Source organism: Bubalus kerabau, chromosome 3 (assembly GCF_029407905.1).
Source record: "Bubalus kerabau isolate K-KA32 ecotype Philippines breed swamp buffalo chromosome 3, PCC_UOA_SB_1v2, whole genome shotgun sequence".
Lineage (NCBI taxonomy): Eukaryota > Metazoa > Chordata > Mammalia > Artiodactyla > Bovidae > Bubalus > Bubalus kerabau.
Window position 1 is genome coordinate 148389403 of NC_073626.1, and position 19048 is coordinate 148408450.

A 19048-nucleotide genomic window follows, 5' to 3' on the forward strand; every position below is an offset into this window, starting at 1 on the left:
CTAACCAAAACCACATTGAATCAGGACACACTGAATGCAGATATCTAGCTGTCTTCTACTACACCAGACATTGAGTTTTGCTCAACAGGGACTTCCCTCAAGGTCGAGTGGTTAAGACTCCACGCTTCCATTGCAGGAGCACAGGTTCAAACCGTTGGTCGGGGAACTAAGATCCCACAGGCCACACAGTGGTGGCCAAAAAGATTTGCTAAACAAGGTCAAAAAATGCTGTTCTTCCCATTATATTTGTTTTTGTTTTGGAAAGTTATTTTTCATAAGTTAACAAAAAGAACATGTTAATAGGCAGTAAGTTTATTGTTATTTTTAAATGAATTAGTAATTTTAAAATTTCTCAGTTTTAACTTCTAATCCAGTAACTAGCAACAGATATAACTCACATATATAAAATCTCGACAGTGACCTCAACAACCTTTGAGTGCAAATAAAGTGATTCTAAGGCCAAAAATTTGAGAAATACTGGTCTAAAGTATTAAAGCACACCTCAGAAGTTTTTTATATGTACTGCCAAATTTTCTATCAAATTTGTAAAGGCAAAATAAGAATAATAATAATATCTAATATCCAGGTCTATAAAGATGTAGAGAAACTCATTCTCATACACTGCTGAAAGAAAAGTAAACTGAAAAAATAATTCTGAAGGCCAATTTGGCAATACATATCAAAAACCTTTTTAAAAAGTGAAAAAGCTTGGAATCAGCAATTCTGCTTCCAGGAATCTATTTGAAGGAAAAATTAAAGATGTGACAGTAATTATTTTACAGCAAGGGCTATACAGCTGCAATACTTTATAATTAAATAAATTGGAAATGATTTAAATTAGAGAAAGAATTCAGCTGTGACAAATGATGTTGTGTATGAAAAATTACTAACTTAATACATTATAAAAATTTTTAAATAGGTTATAATACTGTACATATAGCAGGAATTTAAGTTTATATATCTGAAAAAATATGCCAAGGTATTAACAAATAAGTACTAATAAGGCTTGCTTTGTTATATTTGCTTATCTATATTTTTTTTCTTTAAGCTTCATTAGTTTCTTTAATTAACAAAAGTCAAGTTTGTTGTTGTTTAGTCGCTAAGTCGTGTCCAACTCTTTATGACCCCATAGCCTGTAGCTCACCAGGCTCCTCTGTCCATGGGATTCTCCAGGTAAGAATACTAGAGTGGTTGCCATTTTCTTCTCCAGGGGACCTTCCCGACCCAGGAATGGAACCTACGTCTCCTGCATTGGCAGGTCTATTCTTTACCACTGAGTCACCTGGGAAGCCCACCAAACGTCATACATTGCTTAATAACAAGTGACACAATATAAAGCTATATAAGAGTTATCACTCCCATCTCCCTAAAAACACATCCTGTTCAATTCCATCCCACATGGCAGCCAATGTTAACAGCCTAATAGTGTACATTCACTCACACTTTAACTATGCTTGTAACAAAGAGACAAACATTTATTCACATGCTTGATCAACAGATATACTGGTGTCCCTTGTTTATTCACTTTGCTTATTTTTACAAAAATGGGACAGTACAATACCACAGTATTTTTCTGCTTGTTACGATATCATGGATACATCCAGGTAAAAGAGATTTCACTCATTCTTTTTCTTTTTATTTTTTTTAAATAGCTGTGCAATACTTCATAAAATGTATACATATCAGAATTTACTCAAAATTTCCCACAGGTTATAAAGGTGGTTTGCAGATTTTTAGTAGTGCAAGTAATGCTGCAATAAACATCCTGGAACACATATCCTTATATTCTGGTATTTTTTTTAATACACAGAGTTCCAAAAGTGAGCTTGCTGACTATACATATACTTTTAATTAGTAGATATTGTTGCATTACTCACCAGCCACGTATGAGCTCCCATATTCTCATTAAGAACGGATATAATTTTTGCTAATCTGATGGTAACTGATTGTTATTTTAATTTGCGTTTCCCCATCTGTTAGGAGGATTGAGGTTTTCATTTGTTTATTGACCATTTATATTTCTTCTTCTTCTATTCCCATCCTTTTCCCATTTTTCTATTGCTGCCATATTTCATGCAAATAATCTTTCCTAAAGTTAGAATCACAGCTCACAACACAAGAATAAATTCCAAATGTCTCCAAGGTTTAAATGAACAAAAATAAAACAATCAAACTATTAACAGAATATGTAGAATATCTGTATAAACTTGCTATCAGAGGATTTTCTTGATTAAGATAGAAAACTCAGAAACAACAAAGGAAAGATAGATATTTGTCTCCATGACAGTTTTCTGTAACGTTTTGCTTTTAAATCATGAACAGGTATTACTTAAAGAATTTTTTTTAGAAAAGTGTCAGCAGATGCCAACAATACTATCTTTATTCCAAAGTTCTGTGATAAGACATGTCAAGAACTTCATTAGACACACAAGGACTGTGCTCACAGAAGTACAAAACCAAACACAACTGCTTTTATTGCTACTACTCTACTAGAAGCTGTAACTGGAACTCTAAACTCCCAGCTCCTATTTTTCTGTATCCTGTTCACCAATTACTGTTCTCTCCAGTAGCATGTTTATGTTAAGGTGATTTATCTAAATACAGAGTCTTATTGGACACTCTGTCCAAGTATTCTTCCACCCCTATTACATATGAGAAGGCTATGAAAATAAAACCTTGTGCAAAAGGGCACATTTTGTTATATTACACACTTATATGACACGGTAAAAGAAACGGTAACTCACCTAAATGGGGAAACAGATCAGTGTCCAACTGATGTTTTTGGGTGCACAGTTTCACCAGTCTCTGCAGTCGACTTATACAAGAGAAGTGTGGAGAGAAGGCTGTGGCTTTCATAAGGACCCGGTCAGTCCTGGGCGGGTCCACGGCGGGAGCCCTACTGGATGGCAGGAGGGGCAGAGGCCTCTTGTGAGACAACTGCCTTGCTTGTGCTATAGTGTGTGTGGTGGGGGCCACTCCCTGCATTGGTAGGCTGGTGTTCTGAGGTTGAGGTGACTTGCAGACTACACCCTGCGGTGGCGCTGGAGGTTTTAAAGTGGGTAAAGGTGACAGGTGGGAGTGCTGCTGCGGAGGCTGCTGCTGAGAAGGGGCAGGAGGGGGACTAAAGTGCTCTTGTCGAACTTTTAAAATCTCTGTCTCTCTCTGGCGCTGCCGATTCTGGGCCAACTTGCTCTGCAACTTCTTTCTCACAGTTGCCCCTTTCTTTAGGTCATCATCTTCCTCGTTGAAAGCAAAGGGGTCTTCCAACTCGGTTTCCAGGTAGTGGACAGGGACCCTTGCCCCTGGTGGAGAGAGGGACATTCCATCCAGTCCATTGGGCATCTTCAAGGCCAGCGTGGGCACTGTCAGGCTAAAGGCCATGGTATCCATCTGGTGCCTGACCTTGACCTCATCTATAGGGTCATTCTTTTTCTTCCTCTCTTTTTTCGGGATAAAGCCAAGTACCTGCAAGTGGCTGTTGCAGTACCTATAAAAATACACACATATACAGGAGACTATTCATAATACATCTTGAGAAAAGTGGAATACAAAGCTACATATCATAAAATGTGAATCCTTGTATGCTCAAAATGCATGACTATAATAACTCTGCATTCATGGATGTCATTTATACAACTTCCATTACCCTCAAGTAATCCACAAAGTCTGTGCAGTTTTGCTAAAGCAAATAAATGAATTGCACATGCAAAGAGGCTGCCAGACAGAAGCAAGTCATTCAAATAGTGAGTGGTCCTGGATAAACACCTAGCTATTGGTTCTCAAATGGCTTTGTTATTCCCTATTCATAGCATACAAATTAGCTCATCAGGAATCTAAAGAATCACTTAAAATTTTCTTCCAGAGAAAAAAATCACATGTCCCAATGCCATTCAAGTATTGGAGATTCACAAAGATCTTATGACAGAACACTTAAGAATGTCAAATGTCTCCTGTGTGTTCTGCACACACACAGGAGAAAATAATAAAACCAGTTGGTGCGATTACAGATTAAATGAGTTTCTCAACAGCCATGTGTTGAGTACATGAATTATCTCTTCTAATTTCTACCTGCAGTAGGTACCAAAATAATGCCCTTTATACAGATGAGGATATAAATTAACTTACCCAAAACCACCTACATAGAAAGTGACAGAGCTAAGACTTAATCTAAAAATCAAAGCTCATTTAGCACAGTGAACAATATTTACTATCCTGTGATAAACTATAGTGGAAAAGAATATAAAACAGAATGCATATATGTATAACTGAATCATTGTGTTGTACAGCAGAAATTAACATGTAAATCAACTACAATTAAAAAATAGAAGAAAAAAATCAAAGCTCTTGAAGACTCTTATTAAGAATGCATGTTATTTGAATACAATTACACTGAAAACCTATAAAGGTTTCTAACCAATAGAAAAGTCATTTGTCATTTAGTTGCTAAGTCATCCCGACTCTTTGCAACTCCATAGACTGTAGCCCACCAGGCTTCTGCATCCATGACATTTTCCAGGCAACAATACTGGAGTGGGCTGCCATTTCCTTCTCTAGGAAATAGAAAAGTAGTATTTCCCAAACTGGTATACCTCATGCAGTTTTAAGGTATGCTGACAAGTATGCCATAAAGACAGTATGCCATGCTTAAATAAATTTGGGAAAACGCTGGCTTAAACAGAAAGAGATAGTAATTATATCATTTGTTTCTGCCGAACAATCTCAAAGCATCTTGTATGATATGTGCATTATACTCCAAGGGTAGAAATGTACCCATGTGGCACTGTTTCCCAAACTTATTTAAAATGGCACCTATTTTTACTGCAGCATATCTCCACAGAACACAGTTTGGGAAAAAAGGCAATAAAGTAAATAATGTCGATTCCCAAACTCGCTGGGCTGCAACAGAAAAGTGTTAAAAACTGTTAAATACACAGATTCATCAAAAACGAGGACACATGGTTTTGCTGCTTTGTCTCACTCTTTCATTGTAAATACAACTATTAAGAAAAAGCTTTCTGGACTATAAAGAGACTCTGCACTGCACATGTATGTGTGTGTAACTAGCAGGTTTGAGCTAGGTCCTACCTACTCTAAATAGAAAAGATTCATAAAACTACAGCTAATAAGGAAAAGGGTTTCAGGTATAATTGTATTAAGCTTCCCAACAAAGTGTTGATGGTTTTTGTTGTTTTCTACTCATTTTCAAATTATCAAAAGGATTAGTAAATTTTTAGAGAGGAGTAATGAAGTGGGCTTTTTTAAATTTAGAAATCAAGCTGCTCTGCTCATTGACATGGGCCGTCTAGACTGGTAAATGAGGCTACTATCCGTGCATCACCTAACCCAGCGGAGGCCAATCCACAGGGACAGTCCTCCTTCAACCCCACCCTCAACCCACTCCAGCCACTGTCACACTGTGACCACATAATTAGAATTACAACAGCTTACTTAGTTATGCACAGCATTTAAAATAAGTATATATTTAAAGTAAGTATGTAAATATGAATTTCCAGTCAAAAAGAATACAGGGAAATGCCTGAAAATGTGTTCCTTTGCAGGGCTGAAAATGTGAAATTAGACTATGTTGATAGTTATACACTCCTGTAAAGACATTGGAGAATACTGAACTGTATACTTCAAATGGGTAACTTGATTCATATATGAATTATATCTTAAGCTGTTTTAGAAAAGAATATAGGAAACAAGAAAATTTCTTGGTAAATACATACAACTAAATAAATATATATATATATATATAAAACTATACCAAACTTAAATTTACACTACATAAAATAACCAATTGAATATAACCATTTATCTCTGAAATATCAAGGCTACAGTACCAGGCCTTAGCTTCCCACTGTTAAAAGTATATTAAAAACTGGACATTACTTTGTAATTATACCAGTACTTCTAACTGAACTTAACACTATTCTATCCAAAAGATGGAATTTCATAAGTTAGCATTTATAATACACACCAGGTAAGTTATGCACTTTTTCTAGCTGACTATTGACCAGATATTTTTGTTAATTAAAGTCCTTGGGAATTTGTTTTCTAAAACTATACATAGTGAAGTGAAGTCGCTCAGTCGTGTCCGACTCTTTGCGACCCCATGGACTGTAGCCTACAACGCTCATCCATCCATGGGATTCTCCAGGCAAGAGTACTGGAGTGGGGTGCCATATCCTTCTCCAGGGGATCTTCTCAACCCAGGGATTGAACCCGGGTCTCCCACATTGTAGGCAGACGCTTTACCATCTGAGCCACCAGGGAAGTCTAAAACTATACATAAAACCATTTCAAATCCCTAAGTGTCCAAGGAGTAACTGCCTTAACAATGATAAAAGCTTATTTTCAAAAGAATATTAATCTTTTCTACATTGTGTCATATAGTATAGTTACAACTATTACATTTATACACAGGTTTAAACATATTATGACATGAATTTAACCTGGGTTTCTTGAGGTTAAGTAAGAATATTACTTCCTACTAACATCTACTTTAATCTGTTTTCAAACAGCCCTACAACAACAAAAACACAAAAATATTAATAGCATTTGTGTTCATATGGTCTTCGACCAATTTTGAAAAAATATATAACTCAGTACATTTTAAGCCCAGATTCTCCTGACAGAGCAACACAAAAATTTTTTCCTTTCTTGCTTTTAAAAAAAAAGAAAACTGCTTCGAATATAAAGGTGAAGACATAGTAAATTAATTTAGAGAATTAATATTTTGGAGAAATTCAGAGTGACTCTCAATTTACTTCTTGCTATTTGCTGTTAAGATAATACTTGCTTCAGCTGAACTGAAAAAAAATCCAAGGTTGACAAAAATTGCACCTCTGATAAACTGAATTTAAGACAAAATTATAGAAATGTGATTATAATGGATCTTGATGTGAAAAAAATAATCCAAGTCCATTCATTCTTCAAGTTAAAAAGGGGTAAGAGTAAGAAATTATTTTTAGTCAGCTAAAACCAACTGGACAGACATGCTTAGCCTAATACACTGGTACCTTTCTCACCTGAGATTAAAATTTTATTCCTTTCCTCACTAAACAGCTGTTTCTAACTTTCAGGTATTGTAATTTGAAACCTGAAGTGCTCATTAGATATTCTAAGAGAGTATTTCCAAATCACCACATTATGCTGTACTCATTTTGGTGGGATATTTATCAACACAAATTATTTATTTCACCCTAAAAGTTTGTAAGCTGCTCACCATGACATACAAAATACATGATTCCTTTTCAGCCAATGTACACAGGTGACATTTGTTTACATATAGGAACAAAAAATAAAGGCTGTATATGTATTTTTTAAATATAGTAGTAAAAAGTTCAAATTTTCTACCTAAAGACAAGTATTTGAAACTTTCAGGAAAAGAAGCATGCATCTCTCTGTAATATCCTACAATGATCAACATGGTTGCTGGAGAACTGACAAAAAGAGACATAAAAAAAGAGATTATATGTGAAATACAGTATAAATTTTTCTAAGGATATGAAAGATGAATAATCAGCATAAAACTCCTTTAAAAACATATCATTATTTTCTTTAACTCAGAAAAGTATAAATTCATAATCCCAGTCATAAAGCCTACTTTACTATGAAAATACAGGTTCTAAATTATAGTAAACATAGTTTATACGGAACTCTTTTTAACCAAAAGAAGCCTGAGAGAAAATAAACTTTCTGAATGATTCAAGTAATCATTCTTTTGAATAATGCTTTTTCAGTAAGTATATATCATTTGCTACCTTTCAAGTGCAGATTTAAAAATTCCAAAATTATTATCATTAACTATAACACCAAAGTAGTTCCTCTCATTTGTCTCATTTAGGCTGACGAAAGACTAAGTAGAAAAATCAGAAAATACTTTCTAAGGCTGTAAACCAAGCATATCAGTACCAAGACTTCAAGCAAAAAAAAAAAAAAAAAATTTTTACACACTTAAACATACTTCACAAAGAATTCTCCAAAGTTACTACTCCATTTCCTAAAAATTGCCACCTCTCATCTTTAGAACCACTCTATAGTTTACTTAGATTAACCCCTGAACTCAACATTTAAATTCATCATATCATACATCAAACAAAACAGAACCAACTTCCAAGCTTGCTGATTCAATCAAAGGCTGCTCCCCACTGTCAGAGCTTACCTGCGGTCCTCCGATTTAGGAATGGGGTTGGTGCAGCGCTGGCTGTTATACTTGGCCACATATTCACATTGCTTGAAGGGGGCAGTCTTGTCCTCCAGAACGTGTCTGATACAGAAAGCGTAGCCGTTGAGTCGCCGCTGCTTGCACAGTTTGGGGCTATATGAGCACAAGGGCTTATTGTCAACCTCAGAGAAGTGTATATGTTTCCCTTCATACATCACGTGACTCTATTCCTTGTGAACATCAGCTAAAAGACCACCACAAAAAAAGAAACCCAAATGATAAATCAGAGAGTATAAGGCAAGTTTAAGTGGAGAATTTCACTGAGGGACTTCAGGCCCCACAGCCATACCTGATTTTAAATCTTCTGCACCATAGCAATGTTAAGAGAACCCCAAGGATACCACAGTTTGGAATGCTGCAGAATCAAGATGAAGCAGATTGTCTACAAAAATATCAAAAGGCCTAGTTAACAAATAGAAATAAGCAAAGCTTGCTCACCTGGGAAGTAAAATTCTAGGGTATCACCCTTCCTAACAGGATGGATTCTTCACTGTAACCCAACATCCCAGTATTGAATTCAAATAATAAGACATAAAACATTAAGTTAACCTACCACTCCAAATTGAACTAAATAATTTTTGCTTTAAGTCTTGTAAATACCTCAAAATAGCAGGGTTCTTCCACCAAACTCATGTTATAATGTGGCGGGTCCTTTTTTTTTTTTCTTTACTGATGGTTTTACCTTGTGGCGATTTTCAGAACTCAAATCTCTTTAAAATGGCAATGGAATGAGCTCTACAGACCCAAAACTTCCCCCAGAAAGTCTACATTTTCCGATGTGTTGGCAAAATATTTAGCAATTTGTAACAAACATTTCTATGAAATATTAAAAAAGAACAAATCCTTGTTTTTTAAAAGTTATTTTTCCCTCTAATACTCCCCCACACCTGTCCCATCCAGACGATAGCCTTGAGCCCAAAGACTAGTCACCACCACATTTCCACCATTCAGTTGAGTGCTCTGCTCCACAGAATGCTCCCAATTACACCAGACAGTGTAATTACCATGGCTGATGAGTCTCTGGAAGCTTAATAAGAAGACGGAAGGAAGAAATCACACAGTAGTCACTACCTCTCAACACACAAAGGTCTAGGAGTAACATGTATGATAACACCATACCGTCTACAATGAAACTGAAACAACGGATCGGTCACATCAGGACACAGGGGGCTGCTGTGGTCCAACCTGCTTGCTCTACACTCCAAAAGCCACCGAGACAGATGATGAACAGCTTAGACACCAGCTACAGAAAACCTCGAGAAGCACTCTCCCCTTTACAAAACTAAATAAAAAACTCCTGTATCAGTGAATGACAAGATACACAAATCTTTCAAAAGTCAGAAGATATGTTTGCTTAAGTCAGAGATCTGCCAAGATAACTACAGTATTTACCTTGGACAAATCATTTAACCCTGGTTTTCTCATCTGTAAAATAGAGATAGTATTAGTAGCTATGTTATGAGGTTGCTTCAGGGATCAAATCACACAAAGCATGCAACACACTAAGTACCATGCCTTGAACAAATCCGAGTTATTACTCATAAAGTTCTTATTATTACTACATTTTACCTGCTGATGATACAGGTAGAGAATTTATATTACCTTTAAGCAGCATTTCACTTACATCAGTAGAAAAAATTCTGAAATTACTTGGTAAATTTTTTATTACTTAGGTAATAAAAAAAAAAAATCACACATTACTGAGTAAACCTAATCATGCATCAATGAAAAACAAAAATAAGAACTTTGCCTTTTCACTTTATTAGGAGGCAAGGAAGAAAAGCTGGACTAAAAATTTAAATTCAGCTGCCCTGAAGGTCTGGATGTTCAGGACAGGAAATTATTTCAAAGCAAACCCATGAGGTTTCATTTTTACACTCTCTTTGGCCTGCTCATCCACCTGGCAAACATCAATCTTTCATGAATTAGTTAAGTAAATCTATATGAACTTCAGGAAATAAATAGGCTGGATATAACTAACTGAAAAAAGGAATTTACATAATCAATTTGATTGCCATTATGAAAAAAAGCAGCCTATATATCTAGATGGATGAGAATATTTTATAAATCACATGAAGGGTAACATTCACTTTTTATCTGACATATCCTAGGTGGCATCATGTCTATTAAGATTGATGATTCCCCCATGCTTGCCAATGTTCATGCATCCTTTTTCCCTATTTGAATTGGCTAGAACTATTGAAACAATGTTAATAACAGCAGCCACTGTTACTCCTAATTTTAAATGAGAATTGCTTCCAGTCAATGGCAGTAAAATGCTGACTTCTGTGTTATGTTAAGGAAGTATGAAGTAATTCCTACTTTATTAAGAAAAAAACAAACTCAGAAGTGACAGCTAATTTTTACCAAATTCTTTTTCAGTTTCCAGGGAAATGATCATTTTTCTCTTGCACTTTAAAAAATATATACTAAAAATATTTAGTACTTAGTACTTCCTGATACTGTACTCTTCTTACACTCGTGGGAAAGCAACCTGGTCATCACGCATTACTCTTCTACTGTATGACTGGGCTATGTTTGCTAATAGTGAGGATTTTTGTATTTTGATAATGTCTAGAGTTTTTTCTACGTGTGTGCCTTGGCAGAATTAGGTATTAGTATTTTAAAAACAATGTATAAAATCTATGTTCCTGAACAAGTTCAAAAGCACTGCAGTTGTAGCGTTCCTTAGAAGGTTGCCTGGGCAGTGTTTCGTGCAGATCAGGTTTTCAAATTTACCTGTATACAATTGAGCAATGTGACCTCTTATACTTCATTTACTAAATATCTGTGACTCATTCTTGTATTCTACGTATGTCCATACACATTTGTGATATTTGTGCTTTCCCCTTTTGTTCATGATTGGGTTGAACAGGCATTTATCTGCGTAACATTTTTACCAATATACTTCCCCCCGCAAAAAGAAGGAAAAAAAAAACCTCTTGGAATTATCAGTGAAGTGAAGTGAAGTTGGTCAGTCATGTCCAACTCTTTGCGACCCCATGCACAGTAGCCTACCAGGCTCTGCCATCCATGGGATTTTCCAGGCAAGAATACTGGAGTGGGCTGCCATTTCCTTCTCAGGGAATCTTCCCAACCCAGGGATCAAACCTGGGTCTCCTGCATTGCAGACCTTGTATTTTTTAACTTCTTGGGCTTAATTCTTTTATTTTCATTCTTCTCTTGCTTAGTAATTTGTTTACAACCATGAATTTTCCTGAGTAGTGTTTTAATCATATCCCACATGTTGATTTGGATTTTATTTTTTAATTTCTCCTTTGACCCAAGAGTTATCTAACATTTTCGGATGGCAGAGTCTTAGGCTTCCCTTTGTTTTAGTTCTAGTTAAGAGTAAGGACCACTGGGAATTCCCTGGAAGTCCAGTGGTTAGGACTCCATGCTTCCACTGCAAGGGACCCAGGTTCGATCCTTGGTCAGGGAACAAAGATTCCACACACACACACACACACACACACACACACACACACATAAAAGAAAAAGGAGCATACTGGTGTCTGACTGATTCCCTGGGCCCAGCAAAGGACCAAGCTTCCAGAGCCCTGAAGACAAGGGTTAACACTCCAGAACACAGACTTATTTTCCATCCTGCCTTCACTGACCAAGCAATTGCCAAGAACAAAGGCTGCCTCTCCAGACCCCTAGCAAACAAATGAGGTACTTCCTCACAAATGGATAGCTTCTCTGAGGGTTGCACAAGTGTATCTGGGGAGAACTCGAACAAGTTGAGGAACGCCTGTCCTAGGAGACTGAACAGATACCACAGAAGAATCTGGATGTCGTGAAGGAGGTAAACGGTTCAGGCAGAGAGAGCAGCTGCTGAGATTACTAGGAAGCTGGAGAAACAGGAGAAGAAACACTTGAAGGAAACAGCTGGCTGCAACTGCCCTCCTATCATCAGAAAACAGCAGCTGTGTGGAGAAGGAATATAAGGAAAGAGAGGTGCTGGGACCTTGTGGAGAGCCCAGGGAGCTGGCTGGAACACACTCTGGTTCCCTGGGCTCGGCTGCCTCCCAGGAGGCTAGGACCCCAATGAAGAAAAAGCCCCAGGAGACTCCTCAGGAGAATGGAATGAAAGACCTATCTCTTTTTCCAAACCCAAGAAAAAGAAATCTTTTTCCAAGGAGAAGCTGGTTAGCAGCAATCTTGAAGACACAGCTAGCATGGAAGTCTTCCCAAGAGGAAGAAATCTTTCCCCAAAGAGGAACCAGTTAGTGACCCTGAACTGTCAGAAACAAGAGTGTCCCCAAGAAAAAGAGGAAATTCTCTTCCATGGAGGAGCCACTCAAGCAGGGGGGCCTTCAGAGTCTGCTGGCAGCAAGAAAAGCAGCTCTAAGAAGTTCCAAAAGCTATCCCAAGAAGATCAGAATGGACACCTCCCTGGTGGAGCATAACCCACGGAGATATTTCTCAAATCATCCCCTGTATTCTAATAAAAACAAATTTCACAAGGAAAAAAGAAAAAGAAAGAGCATAACCTGCATGTATCTCTGATTTTGGATTTGACTGTATTTTTATTTGGGGATTAATAGGTGCTCCTGGAAAAAGCATTTGTTGTTTCTAGGGTATCTTGCTAGTTACACCATATATCATGCTATTAACATCCACTGTTATTTAGTTTGCTTTTTCTGTTTACCAAGGGATAAAACAAAATCTCCAACTATAATTTATTTTCCCTTGTATTTATTTTATAAATTTTAAAGCTATATTTTTTGATAGAGATTTCATGATCATTAGACTGTCACTCTTTATCATTAGAAAAGGCAACTGATGTTATTTGTCTTAAATTCAACCTTGTCTGATATTAGTATCTGGACTTCCATTTTTTGGAGCTGAATTCGCTGGTTAAGTCTTGGCCTATTCTTTTACTCTCAGGTTTTCTGAAGCACTATTTAAGATCATAGGTCAACAAACTCTGGCTTATAAGACAAATTTTGCCTGCTTTTGTAAATAAAGTCCCGGGGACGGCGGAGCCTGGTGGGCTGCCGTCTGTGGGGTCGCACAGAGCCAGACACGACTGAAGCGACTTAGCAGCAGCAGTCCCTTTTTCAGTGCATCTCTTAACAGGTTTTTCCTCCCCCCCTCCAATCTGAGTCATTTTCTTTTAATTAGTTCATCCAATTTATAATTTAATATTTACTTACGTGACAAATGTTTCATCTTAATTTTACTACCTTATTTTTTGTATTGTTTAGTTTTCAATTCTATCTTTTTATTACATATTTCATTTTATAGCGTTTTCTTGGAAGATTTATAGTCTGTGTCCTTTAAATCACATTTCTTTACTCCAAACTAAGAAAGTTAGTGTGCTTAGCATTCCTGTGATTGATCTTGCTATGAATGAGAAAAAATTACATTTTTGTTAACTATCATCCCAACTCAGTATTTCTTCCTTATATTATTTCTACATTGTTACAGCTTATGACATTTTAATGTTTGTCCTATATTCAAAATTATTCGATGCTAATCACTAATCTTTTAACTTAGCTTTCAATCCATCTCTGGATTCAACAGTTTATAATTTACTTACCTCCATTCTCCATCTTTCCCATCAAGGGCTGACTTACTGAAAATAAGCCATGGTTTTTCTATTTAAAAATATGTCAATTGATATTACACTTAAACTAAAGCTTGCCTGGACATAAAGTCTTAGGTCATATTTTCCCCATATTTTAACCTAACAATAAAAGTCTTCATAAGAATTCTCTGGTGATCCAGTGGCCACTTTCACAGCCAGGACCTGGGCCCAACTCCTGGTTGGGGAACTAAGATCTGCAAGCTGCATGATGTGGCCAAAAAAAATTTTTAATTTTCAAATTTATAAAGTCTAGAAATCATGTTAGAATTTAAACTCATTTTTTTATTGTGGGAAATGCTTCCTTAATGTCTTGAAACTTTTTCTATTTCATTTATTCTATTATATTTTTTAGAGGTATCAATTGTAGGCATGCTAAATTTACTGTCTTCTGTATCTGTCTCTAGGCTTTATTTTTACTTTTTCCATTTTGAATTGCTCAAATTTCTCAAGTTTACCTCCATTATCCTCAGCTATCGGGTATATGTGCTGCTTTGAAAGTGACCTTCATTTCTATAATAACTATACATTTCTCTTTTATTTCATACTTTGGTTCCATTAGCTCCACTCTTATATCTTATCATTTATTTCTTGAGCTTTTGTATCTATAAACTTCTGTTTCAGAGGAGCCATGTCTTACCCCAACTCTCCAGACCGCCTCCCACCATAAGGAACTATTTATTCATAATTTTTACTTTCTCAGTTCTTTCTGAAAATGATCATCTTCAATATTTCTCCCTTAAGGCTTGACTCAATGCTGGACTAGTCTCCCCTACTCAAAAGGGCCCACATGGCATAGATTTGGGGGGATGGTCATTTAGGCTTTATTTCTCTTCAGCTGACCAGATACACAGCTATATAGCTGCATGCTGCCAGTTTCTCCTCTGTGCTTAACTTCTTGCAAAAATAGTTCAACTGTACAGCTTGTTTGGAGAAGGCCATGGCAACCCACTTCAACAGTCTTGTCTGAAGAACCCCATGGACAGAGGAGCCTGGTGGGCCACAGTCGACAGGGTCGCACAGAGTCACGACTGAAGCGACTTGGCACGCATATAGTTTGTTATTCAATCCCACCTCTCTCACCACTCAGGGAGCACAATGTACATAACCAACCTTGCCATTCCTAGTGAGGGGGTCACTGGTTTTGTCCTCACGGTGTTTCCCAGCACTCTGCTTGAGTTATATAGAGGAAATCACCTCTCCTTGTGGAGAAGGAAATGGCAACCCACTCCAGTGTTCTTGCCTGGAGAATCCCAGGGATGGGGGAGCCTGGTGGGCCGCCGTCTATGGGGTCGCACAGAGTCGGACACAACTGAAGCGATTTAGCAGCAGCAGCAGCAGCAGCAGCATCTCTCCTTGCATCCTTTCCTGCCCTGGTTCAATTCCCACTGCACTTAAATAATACTAATTCATGCATTCAAATTATAAGGTTTTGTTATCAAAGATTGAGTTTTTCTTGTTTCTCATTCTCCTCATTCTTTTTAGTTGGTTTAGAGAGGAGAGAACAGAGATGTCAGTATTCTGCCATCATTAACCAGAAGTATCTTTAAAAATTCTGTATAGTAAAATATACCAAAATATAAAATCATAAAACAAACTTATCTAATTTTTGCAAACATATTCTTTTGCGATCATTTTGAATTTATTTTAATGAATAAACATACTATTAAAGATGGTACTAAATTTGATTTATAATCACTATGTCAAATCCATGTGATTCTAGCTTCAACGCCAAGTATTCATTTATTTATTAAACACTATGACAAGTCCATCATTTTCTGAGAAGCTACAGAGTGTATGAATAGTAAAAGACAACTTTTTTCCCCTTAGAAGATTACAATCTATGCAGTGCACATGTGCTAAATTGCTTAGTCTTGTCCGACTCTTTGCAACCCCATGGACTGTAGCCCGCCAGACTCTGTCCATGGAATTTTCCAGGCAAGAATACTGAAGTGTTTGCCATTTCCTCCTCTAGGAGATCTTCCCAACCCAGGGATTGAACCTGCATCTCCTGTGTCTCCTGCACTGGCAGGTGGATTCTTTACCACTGAGCCACCTGGGAAGCTCCATAATCTATGCAGTGAAATGCACTCAAAAGAAAGGAAGTGAGTAACTGGAGGATTTTACCCACAGCTCTGAGCACCCAGGCTCCTCCAGCCTCACCATAACCAAAGACAGGCCCTCTGTGCAGAACAATGGATGTCTTCCTCTTTGTGCCCCTCCTCTGGCCGGTGCAGCCTTCAGAACACAGCTCAGTTGTCACCACATGCACATTCCCAAAGGCACAGTTAGTTCCATGCTCTTTTGAGGTACTCTGTGTATTTATCTGTTTTAACCCTCAGTAGAGTCTACTTTGCTTGTTCTTCTGCTCTCTTCCCTCTTAGGAAATGAGCTTCTAGAGGGACAGTTTCCTGTTCTTCATTATACCCAGAGCCTAGCACAGTGCCCAGAAGTAAATAGCTGCTCAGTAAGTACACACTGCCTACATAAATGGCTTCTGTGATAGCAACTCAATTCTAGGTTGTCTACCCAAAAGAGGTTACTAGATTCACCCACCAATAATTAATTTTTAAAAATCACTAAATTGGTACTTAAGTCTACACAGTGATTTCTAATAGCCATTCCCAAGAGAAAGTATAATTTAGAAGCTTTAAAATGTTTGAATATCACCGTATATCTCATGAACATCAAACGTTTCAGGGGCTTCCCATGAGGTTCAGTGGTCAAGAAACCGCTTTGCAATTCAGAGGATAGTTCAAATCCCTGGTTCTAGAAGATCCCACATGCTGTGGGGCAACTAAACCTGTGAGCCTTGAAGCTGGTGCACCTAGAGCCCAAGCTCCATAACAAGCCACTGCAATGAGAAGCCCGTGCAAAACAAAAATCTGGCACAGCCAAAAATAAATACGTATTTTAAAAAAAAAGTTTCATCAGACTCATATAATTTTCCACCCAAGGTCTATCTAGCCAATAACTTTAAAAAAAAAAACATTAAAATATTGTTTTTTAATAAATGTAAGAACACATTAAAATCTGCCTATTCAACATCTTTCTAACTCTAAGAATTCATTAATCTATCCATTAGTCTATCTTTCAGCACTTGCCACAAGATGCCAAAGCTCTTGCTAACGATCTCTATGCCATTACAAAGTGTTTGCAACACCTTAAAAACAACTTCTCTCCAAATGTCATGTTTTTTACATCAACCTGTGATTATTTTTTCTATTTCTTTGAATTGTAACATTTTAAAAATCCTACTAAAAGCCAACTTTCCATCTTCTTTTTAAATAATCACCTCCCTGTTCTCCATTTTCAAATCCCTCTTTTAATAAGCCCAATTTAATCTTTATAGCTATATTTTCAATTCCCTGATGCGTTCAGACTTACTTTATACACTATAAAAGGAAAGAATGTTCAGGGAAAATGGCTTTCTGCTTTGAATCTAACTTCTTTCCTAAGAAGTATTGTTTAATCAAATAACATTTGATATTAACATCAAAATCACTTGTCTATAAACTGGAAACAACCATTAGTATGGTCTTCTCTATCTTAAAAAAGTAATCATGACAAAAGCACTAAAATAGATTTCAGGGGAAAAAAAAAAACACCCTGCATTTTAAAAATTTTGTATCTCTAGCCTCCTAACACTGAAGTTCTTTACTGCTACTCCACCAAAGATGCAGTTCACATGGCCTTCATTCATTGACATTCGCTGTAAGATAATATTTGAGGAAACATATAATGTATAAAGGCCACATGATCTTAATCAAATGTCTTATAGACCCTTGTATTTAAATATGATGCCACTGAAATACTATCCCATTGTCTAATCCATTTAGAACTACACCTTTTAATATACGATGACTATCACTTTAAAAAGTCTTAACCAGACCAAGTGTATTTATCACTACACTAGATACTATCTTCATCTGTGGAAATAGCTTGCTTAGAAAAAGAATACAAACAAGTTTATGTGAAAGAGAATTAAGGTAATTAAGCACTCTCAGCAGCACTAGAATATACCCTTTAATATACATTTATTATTATCAAAAAAGCAAAAAATACCTGAGAAGAGAGTCACAGAAAGAAGTTTTTCACGGCAAACATATCCGTGTACCAGAATTGAAGAGGAGGAAATATGGGTAGCTGTAAAATCTTCCTAAAAAATCCTCCTTGTTATTATGTGCAAGTCGCTCAGTCATGTCCAGCTCTTTGCAACCCCATGGACTATACAGTCCATGGAAATCTCCAGGCCAGAATACTGGAGTGGGTAGCCTTTCCCTTTCTCCAGAGGATCTTCCCAACGAAGGGATCAAACTCAGGTCTCCAGCATTGTAGGCAGATTCTTTACCAGCTGAACAATGGAATCCCTTGATATTATATGCTGAGTTTAATGAAAAAGAAAACAATTCCCTTCCATAGTCTCTTTCTTCTTGCAAATACAGAGGAATAAGACATTAGTAGGGGAAAAGGTAAGAAAGATAAGCTTTTAACAAAAGCAACCTACAGCCCTTTCGGTCTTCCGACAGCAACCAGAAACCAATTTGCAAAACATGAACATTAGTCTCTTTGGGACTGCCACTGTATCACCTCCATGTGGAATCTCTGTGTGTCATTACTGCTCTTTTGAGTCTCCTGTTTCAGAAGCATGTTCATTTCACTGCCACACTATTTTCTCCTAATTGCCATCGGTAATTTTATATAGTCTACCCCCTTTTAAGGGCCTGGACCTACAACATACCTTACAATTTTTTTCTAATCCAACGTGAACCTAAATTCTCAGAATGCTAGCTAATATATTTAATACAAATGAAAAGAATTTTTGTTTATCCCAGATGATATAAAATCTGAAAAATCTTAAAAACTTAAAAAGTGTCCCATTTTAAGTTTTTTTTTTTGAAATGTTTTGACTCAACTTCATGCAGCATAGAAATGTGAAACTAAACAGATGAATATATTGATTTAAAAAAAAAAAGGCAATATCCCACACATCAGTGTTAGACTCAGAAATTATAAAAATCTATCAACTGGTGCGATTCAAAGATCAGTGAGAAAATCTACCTATCATCCCAAAATATAAACAATATTCAACACAAAGTGCAAAGGAGAGTATTTTAAGCTAAGTTAAATGCTTATCGAATGTCTACTATGTGCCAAATACTGTGCTCAAATAGCACTGTGCAAATAAGTCTGCATTATGAATTTCAATTAAAATGACCTTTATG

At 36.8% G+C, this 19048-nt stretch overlaps 1 protein-coding gene across 18 annotated transcripts in view; it reads right to left on the minus strand.

Moving 5' to 3' along the window:
* The window catches only part of INO80D (INO80 complex subunit D), a 70215-nt gene that overhangs the window by 43051 nt on the left and 8116 nt on the right, over window positions 1-19048 (minus strand). For 9 of the 18 annotated variants that reach the window (XM_055573217.1, XM_055573220.1, XM_055573224.1 and 6 more), the window contains 3 exons: window positions 8520-8612; window positions 8168-8414; window positions 2745-3487 (listed from right to left, as the gene is read on the minus strand). In XM_055573217.1, coding sequence (XP_055429192.1) covers window positions 2745-3487; window positions 8168-8385 — 961 coding nt within the window. In that variant the 5' untranslated portion in view covers window positions 8386-8414; window positions 8520-8612. Of the gene's footprint in view, window positions 1-2744; window positions 3488-8167; window positions 8415-8519; window positions 8613-17888; window positions 19031-19048 lie in introns of those variants that run through there. The other 9 variants (XM_055573227.1, XM_055573229.1, XM_055573231.1 and 6 more) reach the window with 3 other exon arrangements.